General features: G+C 42.2%; 1 protein-coding gene across 2 annotated transcripts; it reads right to left on the bottom strand.

The window, feature by feature from the left end:
• Nucleotides 1-8,843: 8,843 nt before the first annotated feature.
• On the bottom strand, nucleotides 8,844-20,387 carry LOC111971139 (interleukin-10 receptor subunit beta). Of its 2 annotated transcripts, none has more exons than XM_023997930.2 (7): nucleotides 20,271-20,387; nucleotides 19,863-19,983; nucleotides 14,807-14,979; nucleotides 14,550-14,713; nucleotides 10,540-10,708; nucleotides 10,177-10,325; nucleotides 8,844-9,971 (listed from the first exon to the last, which is right to left on the bottom strand). In XM_023997930.2, the coding sequence occupies exons 1-7, from the start codon at nucleotides 20,314-20,316 to the stop codon at nucleotides 9,738-9,740; spliced, it is 1,056 nt and encodes a 351-aa protein (XP_023853698.1). In that variant the 5' UTR covers nucleotides 20,317-20,387; the 3' UTR covers nucleotides 8,844-9,737. The 2 variants fall into 2 exon arrangements, with proteins under 2 accessions (XP_023853698.1, XP_023853699.1); XM_023997931.2 differs by having other exon boundaries at nucleotides 14,807-14,976.
• Between the last annotated feature and the right edge of the window lie 5,159 nt (nucleotides 20,388-25,546).

Below are 25,546 nucleotides of genomic sequence, written 5' to 3'. Positions count from 1 at the left end.
TCTAGCCCAGCTTATTTGTAGGATCCAAATTTTGCAGCACTTTCAGAACATCAGCTATCTGGATTTGGGTGAAGGAGAAATGGGGGAGGCTTGGGCAAGTTGCTGTGGGGGGTGCAGAGCTGTTGACCGGGGTAGGGGTAGCCAGGTGGAAAGCATGGCCAGCCATAGAAAAATGCTTGTTGAAATTCTCGATTATCGTAGATTTATCGGTGGTGACAATGTTTCCTAGCCTCAGTGCAGTGGGCAGCTGGGAGGAGGTGCTTTTATTCTCCATGGACTTTACGGTGTCCCAAAACTTTTGGGAATTAGTGCTACAGGATGCACACTTCTGTTTGAAACAGCTAGCCTTAGCTTTCCGGTCTGACTGTGTTTATTGGTTCCTGACCTCCCTGAAAAGTTGCATATCGCGGGGGCTATTTRATGCAAATGCAGTACGCCACATAATGTTTTTGTGCTGGTCAAGGGCAGTCAAGTCTGGAGTGAACCAAGGGCTATATCTTTTCTTAGTTCTATATTATTTGAATGGGGCATGCTAATTGAAGATGGTGAGGAAAACACTTATAAAGAACAACCAGGCATAGTTGGCAGATTGGCTGTACCGACTTCTGACGATTCCCAAGGCACTTGTGGGGGTCGTTGCAAAACAGAGATCAACATCGTGTTCGTGAGAGTCAAATCAAATCAAATGTATTTGTCACATACACATGGTTAGCAGATGTTAATGAGAGTGTAGCGAAATGCCTGTTTTTCTAGTTCCGACCACGCAGTAATATCTAACAAGTAATATAACTGAACAATTTCAYAACTACCTTATACACACAAGTGTAAAAGAATGAATACGAATATGTACATAAAAATATATGAATGAGTGATGCCCGAATGGCATAGGCAAGATGCAGTAGATGTTATAGAGTGCAGTATATACATATGAGATGAGTAATGTAGGGTATGAAAACATTATATAAAGTGGCATTGTTTAAAGTGGCTAGTGATACATTACATCAAGATGGCAAGATGCAGTAGATGGTATAGCGTACAGTATATACATATGAGATGAATAATGTAGGGTATGGAAGCATTATAGAAAGTGGCTAGAGTTGAGTCAGTATGTTGGCAGCAGCCACTCAATGTTAGTCTTTTTGGACTTCCTGTGACATCGGGTGGTGTAGGTGTCCTGGAGGGCAGGTAGTTTGCACCCGGTGATGCGTTGTGCAGACCTCACTACCCTCTGGAGAGACTTACGGTTATGGGCGGAGCAGTTGCCGTACCAGGCGGTGATACAGACCGACAGGATGCTCTCGATTGTGCATCTGTAAAAGTTTGTGAGTGATTTTAGTGACAAGACGAATTTCTGAGGTTGAAGAGGCGCTGCTGTGCCTTCTTCACCACGCTGTCTGTGTGGGAGGACCATTTCAGTTTGTCCGTGATGTGTACGCCGAGGAACTTAAAACTTTCCACCCTCTCCACTACTGTCCCGTCAATGTAAATAGGGGGCTGCTCCCTCTGCTGTTTCCTGAAGTCCACGATCATCTCCTTTATTTTGTTGATATTGAGTGTGAGGTTATTTTCCTGACACCACACTCCGAGGGCCCTCACTTCCTCCCTGTAGGCCGTCTCGTTGTTGTTTGTAATCAAGCTTACCACTGTAGTGTCGTCTGCAAACTTGATGATTGAGTTGGAGGCGTGCATGGCCACGCAGTCGTGGGTGAACAGGGAGTACAGGAGAGGGCTGAGAACGCACCCTTGTGGGGCCCCAGTGTTGAGGATCAGCGGGGTGGAGATGTTGTTACCTATCCTCACCACCTGGGGGCGGCCTGTCAGGAAGTCCAGGACCCAGTTGCATAGGGCGGGGTCGAGACACAGGGTCTCGAGCTTAATGACGAGTTTGGAGAGTACTATGGTGTTAAATGCTGAGCTGTAACCGATGAACAGCCTTCTTACATAGGTATTCCTCTTGTCCAGATGGGTTAGGGCAGTGTGCAGTGTGATGGCGATTGCGTCGTCTGTGGACATATTGGGGCGGTAAGCAAATTGGAGTGGGTCTAGGGTGTCAGGTAGGGTGGAGGTGATGTGGTCCTTGATTAGTCTCTCAAAGCACTTCATGATGACAGAAGTGAGTGCTACAGGGCGGTAGTCATTTAGCTCAGTTACCTTAGCTTTCTTGGGAACAGGAACAACGGTGGCCCTCTTGAAGCATGTGGGAACAGCAGACTGGGATAAGGATTGATTGAATATGTCTGTAAACACACCAGCCAGCTGGTCTGTGCATGCTCTGAGGACGCGGCCCGGGGATGCCGTCTGGGCCTGCAGCCTTGCGAGGGTTAACGCGTTAAAATGTTTTACTCACGTTGGCTACAGTGAAGGAGAGCCCGCAGGTTTTGGTAGCGGGCTGTGTCAGTGGCACTGTATTGTCCTCAAAGCGAGCAAAAAATATGTTTAGTCTGTCTGGGAGCAAGGCATCGTGGTCCGCGACGGGGCTGGTTTTTGCCAATTACCTCTCGTGTCTGAGCCGTTGAATTGCGACTCTACTTTGTCTCTTTTCTGATGCTTAGCTTGTTTGATTGCCTTGCGGAGGGAATAGCTACACTGTTTGTATTCGGTCATGTTTCCGCTCGCCTTGCCATGATTAAATACAGTGGTTCGCGCTTTCAGTTCTGCACGAATGCTGCCATCAATCCATGGTTTCTGGTTGGGGAACGTTTTAATAGACGCTGTGGGTACAACATCACCGATGCACTTGCTAATAAACTCGCTCACCGAATCAGCGTATTTGTCAATGTTGTTGTTCGACGTTATGCGGAACATATCCCAGTCCACGTGATCGAAGCAATCTTGAAGCGTGGAATCAGATTGGTCGGACCAGTGTTGAACAGACCTGAGTGCGGGTGCTTCCTGTTTTAGTTTCTGTCTATAGGGTGGGAGCAACAAAATGGAGTCGTGGTCAGCTTTTCCGAAAGGAGGGCGGGGGAGGGCCTTATATGCGTCTGGGAAGTTAGAATAACAGTGATCTAGGGTGTTGCCAGCCCTAGTAGCACAATCGATATGCTGATAGAATTTGGGGAGCCTTGTTTTCAGATTAGCCTTGCTAAAATCCCCAGCTACAAAAAAATGCTGCCTCAGGATATGTGGTTTCCAGTTTACATAGAGTCGAATGAAGTTCTTTCAGGGCCGTCAATGTGTCTGCTTGGGGGGGAATATACACGACTGTGATTATGATCGAAGAGAATTCTCTTGGTAGATAATGCGGTCGGCATTTGATTTTGAGGAATTCGATATCAGGTGAACAAAAGGACTTGAGTTCCTGTATGTTGTTATGATCACACCATGTCTCGTTAATCATAAGGCATACACCCCCGCCATTCTTCTTACCAGAGAGATGATTGTTTCTGTCGGCGTCATGCGTGAAGAAACCAGGTAGCTGTACCGACTCAGATAGCGTGTCTCGAGTGAGCCATGTTTCCGTGAAACAAAGAACATTACAGTCTCCGATGTCTCTCTGGAATGCTACCCTTGCTCGACTACCTTGTTGTCAAGAGACTGGACATTTGCGAGTAGTATGCTCGGGAGCGGTGCGCGATGTGCCTGTCTACGGAGCCTGACCAGAAGACCGCTCCGTCTGCCCCTTCTACGGCGCAGTTGTTTTGGGTCGCCGGCTGGTATCCGATCCATTGTCCTGGGTGGTAGGCCAAACAGAGGATCCACTTCGGGAAACTCGTATTCCTGGTCCTAATGTTGGTAAGTTGACGCTGCTCTTATATCCAATAGTTCCTCTCGACTGTATGAAATAAAACCTAAGATTTTCTGGGGTAACATTGTAAGAAATAACAAATAAAAAAACAAAATAATGCATAGTTTCCTAGGAACGCGAAGCGAGGCGGCCATCTCTGTCGGCGCCGGAAGTAGTCCTCATCTTTCCATAGAGGGGTCAWAATATTTACACATGATGTTGTAAGAAGATTGATTTTCAGGATGTCTCATGGTCTGACAAATACTGCACTTTCACCRAAGAAGCAGAAATAGAACCTCTTAAGGATCGGACCCTTTTTTTCAATTTTCGCCAAAAATGACATACCCAAATCTAACTGCCTGTAGCTCAGGACCTGAAGCAAGGATATGTAWATTCTTGATACCATTTGAAAGGAAACACTTTGAAGTTTGTGGAAATGTGAAATGAATGTAGGAGAATATAACACATTGGATCTGTTAAAATATWTTTTTTTGTACCATCATCTGTGAAATGCAAGAGAAAGGCCATAATGTATTATTCCAGCCCAGGCACAATTTACATTTTGGCCAGCAGTGTATGTGCAAAGTGTTAGACTGATCCAATGAACCATTGCATATCTGTTCAAAATGTTGTATCAAGACTGCCCAAATGTGACTGCCCAAATTGGTTTATTAATACATTTTCAAGTTCATAATTGTGCTCTCTCCTCAAACAATAGCATGGTATTATTTCACTGTAATAGCTACTGTAAATTGGACAGTGCAGTTAGATTAACAATAATTTAATCTTTCTGTCCTGTGATTTTTTTTGTAACTTACAACCTCATGCTAATCACATTAGCCTATGTGAGCTCAACCGTAGAGGTTTAATAGGCAGATGTGGTGGATTGAGATGCATTCAATGCAAAAAAAAGTGTTGGATCAGAYATTGATTTCAGGGGACTAATCATTTTGGATTGAAAAGGTCTAGGCAGCCTAGCCAGCCCACGTTTGAATATTAACCAAATTTGATCACATTCACATTTTCTCCTGACAAAAACAAATGAACTATAAATACACAAYGTTACCAATTTGTCTACCATGACCAGATGGACAGGGTGCATAAGCTGTATGTGGCTGCTATTACAAGTAGCCTACTGATGATCAGACCTGAAAATCGTCAGATCTCTAATGTTTAGGTGTAGCCTAGGCTGCTGCAACATTTTGCTTAAGTCTGTCTGGACTGATGATGTGTTATCATGTTTGCTAAATAAATACCGTAGGAAAGTGGAAAGCGTAGCCTAMTTGAGCAGGCCCAAAAAAATGTGCTGCGTCATCCTCGCTTTTAATCTAACTTTTGATGGATGATGCAATGGAAAATATCAAMTCATTCTGTTGAACAATGCAGTTCAAGAAATAAAGTAGAGAAAATATTTACTAAATAATCTAAAGCAAAAAATAAAAAGTAACACAATAAATAATAAGGCTATATAAATGTATTTAAKTACCTTTAAYTAACTAGGCAAGTCAGTTACGAACAAACTCTTATTTTCAATGGCAGCCGTTCAACTGCCTTGTTCAGTGGCAGAACGACAAATCTTAACCTTGCCAGCATGGGGATTCGATCTTGCAACCTTTCGATTGCTAGTCTAAAGCTCTAACCACTAGGCTAACTGCCGCCCTATATGGATGTTCTCGATGGTGCAGTTCTAGATCTTTTCGAGGATCTGGGGACCCAGATTTCAAATCTTTTCAGTCTCCTGATGGGGAAAAGTAGTTGTTGTTCCTCTTTTGTTTGTTTGTTGGTGGTGTGGACACCAAGGAACTTGAAACTCTTGACACGCTCCACTACAGCCCTATTGATGTTAATGTGAGCCTGTTCGGCCCTCCATTTCCTGTAGTCCACGATYATCTCCTTTGTCTTGCTCACATTGATGGAGAGCTTGTTGTTCTGGTACCACACTGCCAGGTCTCTGACCTCCTCCCTATAGACTGTCTCATCGTTGTCAGTGATCAGGCCTACCACTGTTGTGTCATCAGCAAACTTAATGATGATGTTAGAGTCGTGCTTGGCCAAGCATCCGTGGGTTAACAGGGAGGACAGGAGGGGACTAAGCAGTCACCCCTGAGGTGCCCTGGTGTTGAGGATCAGCGTGGTAGATKTGTTGTTRTCTACCCTTACYACCTGGGGGCGGCCCGTTAGGAAGTCCAGGATCCAGTTGCAGAGGGAGGTGTTTAGTCCTAAGGTTAGTGATGAGCTTTGTGGGCATTATGGTGTTGTACGCTGAGCTGTAGTCAATAAACAGCCTTCTCACATAGGTGTTCCTTTTGTCCAGGTGGGAAAGGGCAGTGTGGAGTGTGATTGAGATTGCATAATCTGTTGATCTGTTGGGGCAGTATGTGAATTGGAGTGGGACTAGGGTTTCCGGGATGAGGGTGTTGATGTGAGCCATGACCAGCCTTTCAAAGCACTTCATGGTTACCAAGGTGAGTGCTATGGGGCTTTAGTCATTTTGCCAGGTTAYCTTTGCATTCTTGGGCAAAAGGACTATGGTGATCTGCTTGAAAYRTGGGTATTACAGAGAGGTTGAAAATGTCAGTGAAGACACTTGCCAGTTGGTCCGCACATGCTCTGATTACACATCCTGTTATTCCGTCTGGCCCCGCGGCCTTGTGAATGTTGACCTGTTTCAAGGTCTTGCTCACATCGGCTATGGARAATTTAATCGCACAGTTGTCTGGAAAAGCTGGTACTTTCATGCATGCCTCAGTGTTGCTTGCCTCGAAGAGCAGCAAAAGGCATTTGCTCGTCTGGAAGGCTTGCGTCACTGGACARCTCGCAGCTGGGTTTCCCTATGTAGTACGTAATAGTTTGCAAGCMCTGCTACACCCGACAAGCTTAAATGCTGATGTASTAGGATTCAATCTAAGTCCTGAATTGCCACTTTGCCTGTTTGATGGTTCGGATGAGCGCATAGTGGGATTTCTCATAAGTGTCCAGATTAGTGTCCCAGTCCTTTAGCTAAAGCTGTTGCCTGTAATCCATGGCTTCTGGTTGGGATATGTACTTACGGTCCCTGTGGGGATAACGTTGTCAATGCACTTATTTATGAAGCCGGTAACTGAGGTGGTATTCTCCTAAATGCAATTGGATGAATCACGGAACATATTCCAGTCTGTGCTAGCAAAACAGTCCTATAGCATAGCATCCGTGTCATCTGACCACTTCCGTATTGAGCGAGTTRCTGGTACATCCTGCTTTAGTTTTTTGCTTGTAAGTAGGAACCAGGAGGATAGAATTATGGTCAGATTTGCCAAATGGAGGAGGGAGAACTTTGTATGCATCTCTTTATGTGGAGTAAAGGTGGTGTAGAGTTTTTTTCCATCTGGTTGCACATGAGACGTGCTGKTAGAAATGAGGTAAAACAAATKTATGTTTTCCTGCATTAAAGTCCCCGGCCACTAGGGGTGCCGCTTCTGGATGAGTCTTTTCTTTTTTGCTTATGGTCTTATACAGCTCGTTGAGTGCGATCTTAGTGCCAGCATCGATTTGTGTTGGTAAATAGACAGCTACGAATAATATAGATGAGAACTCTCTTGGTAGATAGTGTRGTCTACCTAAAGACTACTTAAATGTTAGACGTCGCGAACCAGCTGTTATTGACAAATAGACAACCCGACCATCTCCGTCTGTATCTCCGCCTTTTCTTCCTGCAAATGACGGGGATTTGGGCMTGGTCTCCGGAGAGCAGGATATCCTTCGCGTYGTACTCATTAAAGAAACATCKTTGTCCAGTTTGAGGTGAGTAATCGCTGTTCTGATGTTCGGAAGCTCTTTTCAGTCAAAAGAGACAGTAGCAGCAACTTTATGTACAAAATAAGTTACAAACAATGTGAAAAAACTAACAAAATAGCACAGTTGGTTAGGAACCTGTAAAACAGTTAGCCATCCCTTCCGGCGCCATTATTATACGTTGCCCTTGTTAGCTGAAACTTCCGTCTTGTTGTGCCCCTAAGTAAAAGCCATCTCTTGCCAATAAGCTGCTTGTGACCCTGTCTCTTCATACCTTCTCATTGTGTTGCGTAGTTTGTATACTCAGACCTTTGTCCATTACGTGATCGATGTGGCTTTTTCCCAGAAGCTTGAATCTGATGTGGGCAATGAAAGGGGTTCTTCAACAAAAAATACACTACATTGTTGTTACCATTAGCTAGCCATTCTGGTGACCAAAACTGGACTCTAGTAGCTAGCTCGCTTCTTGGTACTTAAGTTAGCAATGCAAATTGAAATAAATTGCACTAATTTGACACAAGAATAAAGTTCTAAATCCAATATGACAATATATAATCTTTCTCCTCCATCTCCTGTAGTTTGAAGAAACTAATTTGAATTTAATAATATCCTAAAAATGCTCAACTATCACTCTTTCGCTTACAATCAATATGTCACCAACTCACCAAGCTTCACACCACATAGAACTCCAATAATGCTCTGCGGCACAACCCCAGTACACCACACTAGGTTAGTTTTTTGATCTTAAATCTATGATTTGATGAACAACATGTCAGTTCCTATTGCAAAAGCTTTGACTTGTTGGAGGACGTCCTCCGGAAGAGGTCATAATTACCACGTAAGTCTATGGATGTGGGTGAGGCATACAAGCCTCCTAGGTTTTGTACTGAAGTCAATGTAGCCAGAGGAGGACGGAAAATAGCTGTCCTCCGGCTACACTATGGTGCTATCCTAAAGTATGTTGTTGATACTACTGTTAGACCTAGTCGAGGGTGTTTGTAGTGTCTAGGGGGTTTTGGTAGAGTTTATGGGGATGTGTTCAGTGTAGGTGTCTAGGTATGTCTATGGTTGCCTGAGTGGTTCTCAATCAGAGACAGCTGTCTATCGTTGTCTCTGATTGGGAGCAATATCTAAGGCAGCCATAGGCATTAGACAGGTTGTGGGTAATTGTCTATGTCTATGTTGCATGTGTGCACGTAGGTTTTGTAGCTTCACGGTCGTTTGTTGTTTTGTATTAGTTTGTAAGAGTGTTTGTTTCGTCTTCGTTATAATTAAAGAAGATGTATTCGTATCACGCTGCGCCTTGGTCCTCTCTTCCACATAAAGACGATCGTGACACTATGACTACATTTTGCAAGGCCATGCCATACATCATGGAGGGTGCTTTATTGGAGACAATTTCCTCCTACAACAGGACAATGATCCAATCCAAAACTTCAAACTACGGAAGAAGCAGTCGGCTGGTATTCTGTCTATAATGGAGTGGCCAGCACAGTCACTGGATTTCAACCCTATTGAGCTGTTGTGGGAGCAGCTTGACCGTATGGTACATAAGAAGGTCCCATCAAGCCAATCCAATTTGTGGGAGGAGCTTCAGGAGCATGGGGTGAAATCTCTTCAGATTACCTCAACATATTGACAACTAGAATGCCAAAGGTCTGCAAGGCTGTAATTTCTGCAAATGGAGGATTCTTTGACGAAAGCAAAGTTTGAAGGTCACAATTATTTTTTCAAATAAAAATCATTATTTATAATCTTTTGAATGGTAGTGTGTGTTTATATACACAGTACCAGTCAAAATTTGACACACCTACTCATTGAAGGGTTTTTCTTTATTTTGACTATTTTCTACATTGTAGAATAAAATTGAAGACATTAAAACTATGAAATAACACCGTAAAAACATCTTCACTTTTATTTTAAATTGTAGAAAATAGTAAAAATAAAGAAAAACCTTGAATGAGTAGGTGTCCAAACTTTTGACTGGTACCGTGTATATACAGTATATACACAGTATGTAAAAAAAATATGAAAAGTATGAAGTTCAATACGGTTTTGTAAGCACGAAAATTGAAGAGGAAAAACACTGAAAAGTTAAAATATTTATGCTGAAGGGCCTCAGCCCCTAATGAACACGTTAATGTTAATGGCTTACAATCCATCATGACTACCTGTTATCCTCAGATTCCATATGCCCATATACAGAATGATTACATTAGCTCATGTCTTGATACCATTGTCAGATATTCTTGTAGGGCATGTCAAAATTGGCATTTTCATCAACAGCATTGTAGTATTCAGGCATCTCCACAGAGACCCCACTATCCACATGGTAAAGGTTGTCCTCTGGTATGTCAGTCAACACATTGTATGGATTTTCCTCACACAGAGCGCTGATCTGATCATACTTCTCTTGTAGAGGAGAGGTGATCTGCGAGGCCAGGTAAGGGTATTGATGAGAATCAATCAGGTGCTGTGGGGGAGAAGAACTGTCAGTCAATGAACCATCCAATGAATGGATGGATGAATAGATGGATGGATTGATTAATTAATTAATTGAACACAGACTCACACAGATGTGCACCAAGTACGCAGGGGTGCACACATGCACCCATGCATACACGCACGCATGTGCACACACACGTACGCATGTGCGCACACACACACACACACTGTACCTGTTTCAAATGCTCAGGCAGCTTAACCTTGGGATGGAGAAACCTTTTCCCTTTGTAGATGATCCAGGGGACTAGGAGTAGTAGTGGAAAAGCCACAGCTATCGTCACCAAACTGACCACCAGGCCCTCAGACAACCTTCGCTCCCCATCTAAAGCACAGACACAGGTGGACACCAGTTAGAACGACCCTCAGAAACTGAACTGATAGCACAGATTATGGAAATGTCTGTTTTCTTGAGGCAGTTTCCGTTCCATTTGCAACAATGAACACAAATACTATTTGGTATCATCAAATTATGAAGGATGGGAAAAAAGTGGAAGAAAGGGGGGAAGGGTGTGTGAGGGAGACGGTGGAGAGCTCACCTGTGGTTGTGTTGTTTGAGGTGCTCATCACACACGCGGCCTTGCTGTACTGCCCCGTATTGTTGTGCGGCATCGGTATGTACACCTGGACCTGAACGCAGTATCTAGTGTTGGGCTCCAGTGGCTTCAGTTTAACACGTTGCTCAGTCACCATCTCTCTCTCAGACACCTGTGATAACACACGGAGTTAGTGTAAGACTGACTGAGTGAGTGAGTGAGTGAGTTAGTTGAGTGAGTTGAGTGAGTGAGGGGGTGGTGGGTGGGTGAGAGAAATAGTGGGAGTATGTCTGTGTGTGTGTATATACACTCACTGTATAAACATTAGGAACACCTGCTGTTTCCATGACATAGACTGACAAGTTGAATTTAGATGAAGGCTATTATCCCATTTCAATCAGTGTAGTTGAAGGGGAGGATTTTAAAGAAGGATTTGTAAGCCTTGAGACAATTGAGGCATGGATTGCATACATTGATTTTACAAGTATTCAGACCCCTTCCCTTTTTCTGACTTTTGTTACGTTACAGCCTTATTCTAAAATGTATTAAATAAAACACACAGTTGAAGTTTACATGCACCTTAGCCAAAAACATTTAAACAATTCCTGACATTTAATCCTAGTAAAAATACCCTGTCTTGGGTCAAGTTAGGATCACCACTTTATTTTAAGAATGTGAAATGTCAGAATAATAGTAGAGAGAATGATTTATTTCAGCTTTTCTTTCTTTCATCACATTCCGAGTGGGTCAGAGGTTTACATACACTCAATTAGTATTTGGTAGCATTGCCTTTAAATTGTTTAACTTGGTCAAACGTTTGGGGTAGCCTTCCACAAGCTTCCCACAATAAGTTGGGTGAATTTTGGCCCATTCCTCCTGACAGAGCTGCTGTAACTGAGTCAGGTTTGTAAGGCCTCCTTGTAAGGCCTCCCGCACACGCTTTTCAGGTCTGCCCACACATTTTCTATCGAATTGAGGTCAGGGCTTTGTGATGGCCTTGACTTTGTTGTCCTTAAGCCATTTTGCCTCAATTTTGGACGTATGCTTGGGTGCATTGTCCATTTGGAAGACCCATTTGTGACCAAGCTATAATTTCCTGACTGATGTCTCGAGATGTTTCTTTCTTCTTATTTTTCTGAAGTGCACCAGTCCCTCCTGCTCAAAGCACCCCCACGAAATGATGCTAACACCCTTGTGCTTCAACGTTGGAATGGTGTTCTTCGGCTTGCAAGCATCCCCCTTTTTCCTCCAAACATAATGATGGTCATTATGGCCAAATAGTTCTCTTTTTGTTTCATCAGTCCAGAGGACATTTCACCAAAAAGTACGATCTTTGTCCCCATGTGCAGTTGTAAACCGTAGTCTGGCTTTTTTACGGTGGTTTTGGAGCAGTGGCTTCTTCCATGCTGAGCGGCCTTTCGGGTTCTGTCGATATAGGACTCGTTTGACTGTGGATATAGATACTTTTGTTCCTGTTTCCTCCAGCATCTTTACAAGGTCCTTTGCTGTTGTTCTGGGATTGATTTACACTTTTTACACCAAAGTACGTTAATCTCTAGGATACAGAATGCGTCTCCTTCCTGAGCGTCGTGACGACTGCATGGTCACATGGTGTGTTAACTTGCGTACTATTGTTTGTACAGATGAATGTGGTACCTTCAGGCATTTGGAAATTGCTCCCAAGGATGAAGGTGATTCTTTTGATTTTCCCATGATGTTCAGCAAAGAGGCACTGAGTTTGAAGGTAGGCCTTGAAATACATCCACAGGTACACCTCCAATTGACTCAAATTAAATGTCAATTAGCATATCAGAAGCTTCTAAAGCCATTACATCATTTTGGGGAATTTTCCAAGGTGTTTAAAGGCACAGTCAACTTAGTGTATGTAAACTTCTGACCCACTGGAATTGTGATTCAGTGAATTATAAGTAAAATAATCTGTCTGTAAACAATTGTTGGAAAAATTACTTGTGTCATCCACAAAGTAGATGTCCTAACCGACTTGTCAAAACTAGTTTGTTAACAAGAGATTTTTGTGGTTGAAAAACGAGTGTTAATGACTCCAACCTAAGTTTATGTAAACTTCCGACTTCAACTGTACACCCTCATCAATCTACACAAAATACCCCATAATGACAAAGCAAAAATACATTTTTAGAAATGTTTGCAAATGTATATATTTTTTTACAGAAATAGTATTCAGACCCTTTGCTATGAGACTCGAAATTGAGCTCAGGTGCATCTTGTTTCCATTGATCCTTCAGATGTTTCTTCAACTTGATTGGAGTCCACCTGTGGTAAATTCAGTTGATTGGACATGATTTGGAAAGGTCCCACTGTTGACAGTGCATGTCACAGCAAAAAGCAAGCCATGAGGTTGAAGGAATTGTCTGTAGAGCTCCGAGACAGGATTGTGTCAAGGCAAAGATCTGGGGAACGTTACCAAAACATTTCTGCAGCATTGAAGGTCCCGAAGAACACAGTGGCCTCCATCATTCTTAAATGGAAGACGTTTGGAATCACCAAGACCCTTTCTAGAGCTGGCCACCCTGCCAAACTGAGCAATCGGGGGAGAAGGGCCTTTGTCAGGGAGGTGGCCAATAACCTGATTGTCACTCTGACAAAACTCCAGAGTTCCTCTGTGGAGATGGGAGAACCTTCCAGAAGGACAACCATCTTTTTCAGCACTCCACCAAACAGGTCTTTATGGTAGAGTGACCAGAAGGAAGCCACTCCTCAGTAAAAGGCACATGAAGTCCCACTTGCAGTTTGCCAAAAGACACCTTATGGACTCTCAGACCATGAGAAACAAGATTCTCTGGTCTGGTGAAACCAAGATTAAACTCTTTGGCCTGAACGCCAAAAGTCGCATCTGGAAGAAACCTGGCACCATACCTACAGTGAAGCATGGTGGTGGCAGCATCATACTTTGGGGATGTTTTTCAGTGGCAAGGACTGACAGACTAGTCAGGATCGAGGGAAAGATGAACAGAGCAAAGAACAGAGAGATCCTTGATGAAAACCTGCTCCAGAGCACTCAGGACCTCAGACTAGGGTGAAGGTTCACCTTCCAACAGGACAATGACACTAAGCACACAGCCAAAACAACACAGGAGTGGCTTTGGGACAAGTCTCTGAATGTCTTTGAGGGGCTCAGCCAGAGCCTGGACATGAACCCGATCGAACATCTCTGGAGAAACTTGAAAATAGCTGTGCAGCGACGTTCCTCAACCAACCTGATAGAGCTTGAGTGGATCTGCAGAGAAGAATGGGAGAAACTCCCCAAATACAAGTGTGCCAAGCTTTTAGCATCATACCCAAGAAGACTCGAGGCAGTAATTTCTGCCAAAGGTGCTTCAACAAAGTACTGAGAAAAGGGTCAAAATACTTATGTAAATGTGATATTTGCATTTTTCATTCCTAAAAACCTGTTTTTGCTTTGTCATTATGGGGTAGTGTGTGTAGATTGACTATAAACTATTTAATCCATTTTAGAATAAGTCTGTAACGTAACAAAATGTGGAAAAAGTCAAGGTGTCTGAATACTTTCCAAATGCACTGTAGGTGCAGAGGTGAAGAGGTATTTTTAAACCTTGAGACAATTAAGACATGGACTGTGTAAATGTGTGCGTTATGTGCAAGACATCAGATTTAAGTTCCTTTAAAAGGGGTATGGTACTAGGTGCCGGGCACACCGGTTTGAGTGTCAAGAACTGCAACGCTGCTGTTTTTTTTTCATGCTCAGCAGTTTCCTGTGTGTATCAAGAATGTTCCACCGCCCAAAGGACATCCAACCAACCCGACACAACTGTGGGAAGCATTGGAGTCAACATGGGCCAGCATCCCTGTGGAACACTTTCGACACCTTGTAGAGTCCATGTCCCAACGAATGCAGGCTGTTCTGAGGGAAAAAGGGGGTGCGATAGTAGGAAGGTGTTCCTAATGTTTTGTACGCTCAATGTACACAGTATGTGTGTGTGTGTGTGTGTTTGACTATCATATGTTTCTCTTACATCCTTCTTGTCACTCTTCTTCCAGTATCTGATATTGTATTCCACGTTGCTATAGGCTTTTTTCAGCGATGAGATCTTTAGCACCGGATTCTGAATGTTCACCTCCACAGCTCCAAAAGCTCCTCCCTTGGTGACCAAGGTTACGTTTGGAGGACCAATTACGGCTGAGGAGACACAATACAGGAAGTCAAAGATAGGATGTGAAGAATGAGAGAGCTACAATGAACAATATCACCGAAGTGCATATTGGTACTCACTTCCTTTCTTAAGAGAGAAGTTTGAGGTTTTTGCCCAACTGGAGGTATTTCCCTCTAACTCTATCCTCACTCTGAATTGATAATTTCCATGGCAACTGGGAAGTTCGCCGAAGTCACACCTGTGCTCTTTGGTGGCTTTACATACGGTGTGGAAGAAGGCAGTTGAAGGCCTTCTGAGTATCAGACAATAAAAAGAGGTTAACATTTTAATTGCATTTTTTGTGGCATCGATGTGTAATAACAGTGCCTTTATGTTGCGTACTATTAAGTAGAGAGGAGAAAACACACAGCTGATTTGGCAAGGTATTCCAAAATAACATAACACTTATTAATGAATGTCAAATAATGTAGCTACAAACTCAATAGCTCTGATGCAATTTATTCATTAGACAGGAAAACACTTTCATTCTCTTAATTTCTCTTAGTGTTATGTTACTACCTGTTTTATAAAAATCAAACAGGTTTCGTTTTGTTTTTTTGCAAGTGTGTGCGTCTTGTTCTCTTCCAGAAAAGGTGGGACTTTTTTAGTTCCTATACGGTATGTTTGGTCATATCAATGCCCTTTCATTGTTCACAACTTCCCCTCTCAGTGAAGTTCCTCATGCAGAATTAGGATCTTAATTTGAGCCAGTTTGCTAAAGCAGGAAAATAATCCTGCAGCAACAGGACATTTTAGTTATTAAGTGGATGTATAATTATTATTTTCTTGTAGGGGTTGACACATTTTTCATTAGGGCAAATCAAGTCTGACATTTTAAACCTTGACTACACTGAGAAAATTCTCAGGCACAAAAGAGTGATCAAATTAAGATCCTACATCTGTATAACCACAGACATAATGGTACTGATACACTCACACTATGGCAAAATGTCAACATGTCACTGAAGTGCATGACCCTATTCCCTGTACGATAGAGATGGCGAAAGAGATTTCTACTTATCGATTCTTGGTCCACAGCTCAAATTGAAGATACATATCACAGTAGCCACTAGCCAGTGAGCACAAACTATTTAACAATATTGAGGAATGCAACCAAGCCATATTACACTCTTAAAAATTGCAACAATCCACAAGCATGTGCAGACAATGAAAGTTAGCAGCTTACTTCTGCTAAATAACAACATGATTCATGATCAAGTAACATTAACGTATTGTTAATAAACATATTAATATAAATTTACAGCAAAGTATTATACCTTTTATTCACACAGTGTCACGTTCCTGACCTGTTTTCTGTTGTTTTGTATGTGTGTGATGGTCAGGGCGTGAGTTTTGGGTGGGCAGTCTATGTTTGCTGTTTCTATGTTGGTTTTGGGTTGCCTGGTATGGCTCTTAATTAGAGGCAGGTGTTTTGCGTTTTCCTCTAATTGAGAGTCATATTAAGGTAGGTTGTTCTCACTGTTTGTTTGTGGGTGATTGTCTTCCGTGTCTGTGTCTGCGTACCACAYGGGACTGTAGCGTTTGTTCGTTCGTTTGTTATAGTCTGTACCTGTTCCTACGTGCTTCGTGTTTTATGTAAGTACTCATGGTGTAGGTCAGTCTACATTCGTTTTTTGTTATTTTGTAATCCTTCCCAGTGTTTGTTTTCGTGTCTCGTCGATTGATTTAATAAATCATTATGTATTCAAAACCCGCGGCATTTTGGTCGAATCACTACTCCTCCTCTTCGTATGAAGGGGAGGAGGAACACCGTTACACACAGTTGAATTCAAAAGTTTACATACATTTAGGTTGGAGTCATTAAAACTCGTTTTTCAACCACTCCACAAATTTCCTGTTAACAAACTATTGTGTTGTCAAGTCGGATAGGATATCTACTTTGTGCATGACAAGTTATTTTTCCAACAATTATTTACAGACAGATTATTTCACTTATCATTCATCGTATCACAATTCCAGTGGTTCAGAAGTTTACATACACTAAGTTGTCTGTGCCTTTAAACAGCTTGGAACGTTTCATAAAATTATGTAATGGCTTTAGAAGCTTCTCATAGGCTAATTGACATAATTTGAGTCATTTGGATGTGTACCTGTAGATGTATTTCAAGGCCTACCTTCAAACTCAGTGCCTCTTTGCTTGACATCATGGGGAAATCAAAAGAAATCAGCCAAGACATCAGAAAAAAATTATAGACCTCCACAAGTCTGGTTCATCCTTGGGAGCAATTTCAAAATGGCTGAAGGTACCACGTTCATCTGTACAAACAATAGTACGCAAGTATAAACACCATGGGACCACGCAGCCGTCATACCGCTCAGGAAGGAGACGGGTTCTGTCTCCTAGAGATGAACGTAATTTTGTGCAAAAAGTGCAAATCAATGCCAGAACAACAGCAAAGGGCCTTGTGAAGATGCTGGAGGAAACAGGTACAAAAGTATCTATATCCACAGTAAAACAGTCCGTTATCGACATTACCTGAAAGGCCGCTCAGCAAGGAAGAAGCCACTGCTTCAAAACTGGCATAAAAAAAAAAAAGCCAGACTACGGTTTGCAACTGCACATGGGGACAAAGATCGTACTTTTTGGAGAAATGTCCTCTGGTCAGATAAATCAAAAATAGAACTCTTTGGCCATAAAATTCCTCTCACAATTATCCATACTGGAGCCATCTCCACCCTGGTACCTAAGTATAGAAACACCAATTCATGCTATGGAATGCGGTCTTGTTAGGTTTATCACTCAAGGCATCATAAATCTTCTGTCAGCATTAAGCCCCCAGAGGTCCCTTCTCAGTAGAACACACACACAGTTGAGAGTGTTCTAAGAAACCCCTATTCCAGCCTTTCTTAAAGTATGGGTCGCGAGCCAAAATGGGTCGCGGATCTTTTAATGGTGGGTCGCAATGTGTCAGAGTAAATTTATAACTATTTCAAAGTAAATGTATACTTATTTAATTAATTACTGGAATTGATTAGGCAACGTGCATCTGTGCATTTCGTTTGCGTTTCACCGGATCTTTTTTCTGCATTTTTCTTGAACATCACTCCGTGACACACGATGCAGCGCTGTCGTTCAGCAGCAGATGATGCCCTGTCAGCCACTGACTTGTCATTCCCACTCGCCATCACTCACCGCTTTCATCAAATGGACTCATGCTAGCTACAAGTTCTGGCTGAGCTCAATTGTCTTGAAATACAAATACAGGGATGAGTTTCTCTCTCTTTCATACACACTTTGAGAAATAACGAGGAGCGCCCACAATGTGTTTTGTGCGGGGAAGGGCTTAATGTTAGTATTGAGTCTCTCAAAACAAACAAATTAATAAAATGACACGTCCTGACCAAACATACAGCATGATGATAAACCCAGGGAGTTCATTCAGAACAGGGCATCATGCTTCAGGAAGCAGTGCTTTGACAGTGGAAAAGTAAGTCAGCTAGCAAGGCATTGTTGTAATTTGATAACAGGCAATGATAAGTAGAAATAACGGAGTACTAACTCTCATAGTAGATGTGAGTTTCTCTTCTCAAACAATCCTGTGGCCTTGTAAGTTACACACCTAATAGCTATCTAGTTACTGATGTTGCAACCCTTAGTAACAGTACAGATGAAGATGAAAAATGATCAGGCCTACTGTACATCTTACTGTAGAAATGATTGTTGAAAACGAGTCTAGGTTGGAACTGTTGCTGTTAAAATACAAGTAATAATTCGTATTCTGAACTGGAATAAACTGATTGAAGCAAGATGCTTTTTGAGGCAAACATTCACACAGTTCTGGGTTGCTCATCTACAGCAGGAAGCGGCCTCCTGCCTGACTGAGAAAGCATTAGTTCTGATCCAGTTTGGCTCCACATACCTATGTGAGTCAGGGTTCTCAACTCTGACATACTTAATTAAAAAACAGATACAGAAACGGTCTCATTGCTGAGTATGACCTCAGTGTTGCACTGTAAAAAACTGAGCCCAGAATAGTCATGCTTTTTGAAAACGTCAACCAGCCACGCACCTCTCATTAGGACTGTGTGTATGAGTTTTCGGATCTACATCTGTGTGATGTGATCAATCAGTTTCTTCTAGTTCAGAATAAAATAATGTACTGTATTTTAAACAGCAACAGTTCCAACCTTGATTTTCTTTCAACAATCATTTCTACAGTAAGATGTACAGTAGGCTTGATCATTTTTCATCTGTACTGTTTCTTAGGGTTGCCCTATCAAAAAGCCTGTGTGTGCTTTCTGTTATGCATCTGTGTGATGTGATCAATCAATTTGTTCCAGTTCAGAATGAAAAGGATTTATTGTATTTTATCAGCAACAATTCCAACCTAGACAGATATGTAAGAGTTTTTAATGGTGGAAAATAAACATGAATATAAATGTACATGAAAATGTAATTTAATTGTTATTTGTTTTTGTCTATATTGCATTTGTTTTCGGCATAAGGGCAATTTAATGTACCGATATTTACATATAGTTGCATATTTTCCTAAGCTTGTCCCAGGAAAACGCAACATTTCTAATTGGGGTCCCAGGCTGAACAAGAACCCCTGCCCTATTCTGTTGCATAAAACAACAATTTGATGCAATTACAGTAGTATTGCATCATCTTGCAATTTTGCTCTCACAGTATGTGTAACCGAGGATATTTTTTGCTAAAAATGCTAGTAAGTGTGAACAACCTCTAAGTATAATGTCAAAGACAAAACACTTACACCAGAAGTATTCGTGTGTATTTGTGTGTCCTAAAAATGTATGATCTTATTTGGAGCCAGTCTCCTACAGCAGGAAAATAATCCTGCAGCAAAATAAAACGTGAATTATTATGTCCATTAAAATTAATGGAATTTTTGAGCAGTTGATCATTTTTTTTTGTCAGGGAAAATCAAATCCTACATCTGTATATGTGTGTTTTTGTTTTTCTGTTTGCTCTGGTAAAAAGTCAGTCTGCCGTCCAGTGTAGTCCAGGAATGGACGTACCAGTCTAAATGCCTCTGAGACACTGCGGGAGGAAAACTGCATCCAGAATGAGCAACACCCTCTTCATCTGTATTTTTATCCTCTGTCTGTCTGTGTGTGTGTGCATGTGCATGTGCGTGTGCACGTGCGTCTCACCTGTATTCAGCTGTGTAGGTAAGGTTTTTCAGTGAAGTAAGGGGAGCGTCCCACTTAACTATGGCATCCATGTTGTAAGAGACCACCTCAACGTTTTGTGGTGGAGGCAGAAGTGACTCCGCTATAGAATGAAAGAAACAAACAGTTGATTACCAGAATTAGACTGAGACAGAAAGACGCTCTTCAGATACAAGAGTCCAGTGAGACGAAATAACACTCAAATACTAGAATCAGTGAGACGAAATAACACTGAAATACTTGTGTCAGACCTGGATCAAATACTGTCAAATACTTTTTCTGATTGATTTAGCTTGCCCGGTACAAAGGAATCAAAAGTTAAACAGTGACACTGCCACAATGATGTAACTTTATCTAGGCTACAGTAAGTTAAGGCCTGAAAACACAAACCTGAAATGAATCGAAATCCCAGAGTGATAAGAAGATAAAATGCCATCACATTGATCTGTGGTGTGTTCCAATTGTAACAACAGCTGTAAGTCACACTGGATAAGAGTGCCTGCTAAATGTGCAAAATGTGAAAATGTAAAGGGAAGAAACTGATAACTGCTCTTTTTAAGGGCGGGCGTAGCGAAGAAAGGAGAACACTCTTATTTCCTCATTGGCACTGAGACAGTTGCCCTAGCCCAAATGATGTATTATCATTGTGGAGGCCACTGATGTTGACATATCATTATTGTATCAGGTATGAGTGGGCTGCCAAACAATTCATTATCATCTGAAAGTACATACCATTTTCACATGCTCCACCGCAAACTGTCACAAACAAATCTCACGAAAAATCAGACACGGCAAAATCCTGGTTGCTGTCCAATCAAAGCCACGGTGACACTACTACCGACGGTTAGCCACGTTTGGCTTCAAAAGCAACATAATATCTACCAATTCATTTCCAGCAGTATTGCCCCTGCCTGCGTGATGCGCACGTCTGTCGAGCATGATGTGTAACCAGTTAGCGATGCTCATGATTACCGTCTTGTGGGTAGACGGAAAGGTTTTCCTCATAACCGTCTCAAATAAATGTTTACTTCAAAGTAGGCCTACCTGACAGAAAGATATAATTATTATTTGTATCAATTTGTTGCCGTCACATGTGCAGCTGCAGTAGCAGTACAGAAACATTGCTAGTCAAACACATTCCTCTCTCGCTAGGTGTGCACTTGAAATATTTGTATTTATTTTTTATTCTCGCTTTTTCCAGTCTTCGGAGTTATTATTCACCCTTATTTGACCAGGTATATTGACAGAAAACACATCTCTTGTACAGTAAGGACCCGGGGAAGAATTACAGGGGAAAGGAGAAGAGAAGAATGTGCCTATTTGAAAGCTAGATTAAACAAATTGGTAGAAAAGGTTGGAGACCCCTGTTCTAGTTGGTCTAGATCTATAGGGGGTAGGGGCTAAGGAGTAAGGCGTAGTTTCTAGTTGTATTAGTCGTATGTACGGGATACGCATGGCATACATCGTCCAAGGTTTCTTCTTGACAATGCAACAACATTAAAAAGTATAAAAGATAAGAATGTGAACATAAAGTAAATGGCTCATTAAAATAGAATTAACATTTTCGTACAGTATAACACAGGAAGGCACAATTTATGATTTAGTATTTACGTGTGTATTGGGGAACAGGGCGATGAGAGGGCGGTGTATAAACTGAGCAGTATAATACGAGTCTGGCAGCTGCAGTTGTGATGTGTGTGTAGCATGAATGTATATGTGTGTGTGTCTGTGTATGTGTGTCTATGTCTGTGTGTGTGTGCGTGTCTATGTCTGTGTGGGTGTGTGCATGAGTGAGTGCATGTATGCTAAGGTGCAGAGAATAAGAGCATGTGGTCAGTCCAGTTGGTATCAGACCTCATGCTCTGATACCATCTACCCGACGGTAAGGGAGAGAACAGCTTGTGCTGGGGTGTGTGGAGTCCTTGATGATGATGCGTGCCTTCCTCAGGCACCGTTTCAAGTAGATTTCCTAGTTGGGTGGAAGCACTGCCCCAGTGATGTATGGGACAGGGACTAGTGACTAGTGACTAGTGACTAGTGACTAGGGACTAGGGACTAGGGACTAGTGACTAGGGACTAGGGACTAGGGACTAGGGACTAGGAGCGGGAGGGGTTGAGATTGGACAGGTTTGTCAAAGGGAGTACTGCAATATACAAATGACATAAGAAAATGGCATAGAATAAAATGCTAAAAACTATTGAGTGTGTGTTGTCTGATTGAAGCTGGTACATGGTAACAGGAAATGCCAAGTGATGTATCACAATGTAAGATCTTTGCAATATATTTAGTGAGCGTGGCGACTGCTGAAATGACATGGCTGTCAACATTATTCAAACACACAGCATGCTACCGTCCCCATATTGTGTGTGTGTACGTGGATGTGTGGGTGAGTGTATGAGAAAATGTGATCAGAGAAAAGAGAGAAAGACGTAAGACCTATGTTGCTCTAACTGTAATACAAAGGTGTGTGTGTGTGTGTGTGTGTGTGTGTATGTGTGTACGCGTGTGTGCACGTGTGGGCGAGTGAACCAGTGGACAAAAAAATTAAATGTGGGATGCATAACAGCAAAGCCACTACACCACACAAGACTAAACAATACATTAATTGCACAGTTAACCCACTGTTCCGCAGTAGGCCATCATTGTAAATAAGAATTTGTTCTGAACTGACTTGCCTGGTTAAATTAAAATTAAATTAAAAACAAACAGTGACCCCAAACAGCAATCCCAACACCTTACCACTACTACACCTGGCTGTCAGCAGAGCCTTGTATGGCAGTGAACAATTAATTCAGCCTCATTTATTGCCTTTTAAAAAAACATAGCTGATTGGCTGACTTGCTTAAACAAATGTGTTTTCTACTGACAATTGAGATGTACATACTATGGCATAAGGGACGACAAGTGAATAAGAGGCTATCCGTAATTTCGAATAAGACATTAATGAACGAGCTTGGATGGATTTAGTCAATATAACTATTTGTTCAGCACTTTCGAAATGTACAGCGACAGAATTCAGAACATGGGCCGCTCTTACAGTGTTCTCCCTGTACACCAAGTCAGAACCGTAGGATAAATAAAGGAAGCAAATAAGCAAACAATGAAAGCTCTTACAATATTCGATTATTAGCGTGAGGCACATGGCACATGGGCTACTAACAGCTTACTACACAACATATACTTAGTATTACTTTCTTATCTACATTATACATATCTCCCTGGCATATTACATAATTTATGCAGCAGCATTCAATACATTTTTGAACTCACCTTGTTGTGCTCACTTGAACAGGAAGGTGGTGCGGCGGTCCTTCGTGGGCAAATTTTGTAATCAAACTTTGTCATCAAAGTCTGGCATTCTCTGCATTTATGGTGCTTTAAAGACAACTGGGAAATTGGAAAAAAAGGTTTAATCACGATAACGTCAGTGATCTTCAAGTCGTAGATCTAGAAAGGGGCCCGAGTTCCGAATTTACAATTCCGTGTTGGATGAAAGTTCAAAACGTATTTTCCCAGACGTAGCTCGTTTTTCCCGAGTTCACAGTTGTCTTGAACTCACAAAAGTCAGATTTTACAGTTCAGAGATAATAGTTGTTTTGAGCTCGGCACAAATCATGTTTGATGACTGCTAGCTAAGATTTTGAAAGTATGACGTTGACATTATCAAGTTTATTTTATATAGCCCTTCGTACATCAGCTAATATCTCGAAGTGCTGTACAGAAACCCAGCCTAAAACCCCAAACAGCAAGCAATGCAGGTGTAGAAGCACGGCGGCTAGGAAAAACTCCCTAGAAAGGCCAAAACCTAGGAAGAAACCTAGAGAGGAACCAGGCTATATCAGTCCAGGCTATATCATATTATCAGTCCAATCAAAGTTTCTGCGATTTCACGTCATTTTATCTGTGGCTAATGACCTTGAGCCTTCATGGATGGGCACTTCTAATGTGACTCTATGGCAGCACCAAAGGGTCTTGAATTTTCTAGCTCTACCCTTAGACTTGGCAGTGACGTAGTGTCCCCATGAGTGACAGAACCCTGAGCCAATCACGGCAAGGCTGAAACACCTGCACTTTGGAACTGTCTTACTCAAGAAAACCAAAAAGAGACCATGTGGCTTTATTAACTCAATGATATATTTTTTTTTTTACATGTTTTTCAAACTGATATGTGACACGTATTAATGCCAAAATAACATGAAAAACAAGAAAGCCCCCCCCCCCCAAAAAATCATTTGCTAGAAATGTGGGGCTCAAAACCGCCCTGAATGACGGATAGCCACTGGAGTCAACTCATTTGTCACTTCAGCATCTGCCACCCTTAGATAGTGCAAACCTTGTACCTGTGTGCAGATGGTCCTGGAGCTTTCATTTTGCAGTTATTCAGTAAATCCCCCAGAGGGCAGTACAGCCCTACATTTAATCACAGACAACTACATATTCTGCAATAGAGAACAAAAATCTGTCACTTTTCCCTTTGGATGATGTGTCCTTAACATCGACAGATCTCATTACCGAGTCGTGACACGGGATTGTGACATTGATGTGCTTGAGTGGGAATGGAGAAGTTCATCTGATTACGTAATCTCACTCTCACTATATCGGCATCTGGTCTAACACTCCCAAAGCAGTGTCTACAATAAGCTTGACCCCAGGCAGCCAGAGGAGATTACATTTCCTCAACTACTCAGACACAGACCCAGCTAAAGTAATCCTCGATCCCCTCACCCCTCCCTCAGGAATTAAACAACCAGGCAACTGAGGCCGGAGGAGGCACCTTTTCTCTCAGTGGATGAAAAGATCAGACATTTGAACCCCCTCCAATTCACCTCTATCTGGCTTCTCTTCTCCTCCCTTTCTCCCCTCTCTCTATCTCTCTTTCTCTCTCGCACGCACGCACACACAAATCATGCACACACATGCAGTACATTTTCTGCAGTTCTACACATTTTGTCATGGTGCGAGTAAATTTCAAGCAATTCTACTCATTTTCCCATGCGGCAGAGACAGATTTTTGCAGCTTTAAAGCACGTTTTCAGCAATTCTACAAATTTTACCATGACTTATGCCATGTTTTTGATATCTGACTGAGAGTGATGAACAAAATCAATGGAGGCCCCCTGAAGGTCAGGATCTCTGGGCACGTGCCTGGTGTGCCCGGCGATATTCGGCCATGATTACTACAAGTTTAGATAGCTGGCTAAACTAACTTACCAATTTAAAAATGTTAGCTAATTGACTGACTGTCAGAGACTGACAAAACAAGAGAAAAATTGCTGATGCACAACCACATTTTGTTTGTTCTACTGTTCTAAATATCAACAGTAAGTTGAGACCCTGACTGAGTGAGACAGAAAGAATGAGACAATCCATGCGATTTTGGGAGAAGGAAAGATACAGGGATTGAAAAAGAGACCGAAAACAGAGCAAGGGATCGTGAAAGACAGAAGTTGAAGAGAGAGTGAGAGATTGATAGCGTGAGGGAGGGAGGGTAGGAGCATGTATCTGTGCTCAGCAAAAACGAGGCTAAAGAGCTGACCGGCGGATAGAGAGGTGCACGCTGCGATGCCGGCGGGGTGTGTAATGATATCCTCGGGTCTGTCCTTCGCTTCCTTCGTCTCTGCCCTCGCTCTGCCAATCACTATCCGATGAGGGGGGCCATGGATGG

This window comes from Salvelinus sp. IW2-2015, linkage group LG12, assembly GCF_002910315.2.
Source record: "Salvelinus sp. IW2-2015 linkage group LG12, ASM291031v2, whole genome shotgun sequence".
Taxonomy (NCBI): Eukaryota; Metazoa; Chordata; class Actinopteri; order Salmoniformes; family Salmonidae; genus Salvelinus; species Salvelinus sp. IW2-2015.
This window is presented reverse-complemented; position numbering and strand designations above follow the sequence as displayed.

Coding starts and splice junctions, on each gene's coding strand:
- LOC111971139 (XM_023997930.2), bottom strand. CDS start 20,316: ATGGCATTTTATCTTCTTATCACTCTGGGATTTCGATTCATTTCAG. Junction 19,984..20,270: donor GGGATTTCGATTCATTTCAG/GTTTGTGTTTTC, acceptor TTCATTCTATAG/CGGAGTCACTTCTGCCTCCA. Junction 10,709..14,549: donor AGAAGAGTGACAAGAAGGAT/GTAAGAGAAACA, acceptor GTGTTATCACAG/GTGTCTGAGAGAGAGATGGT.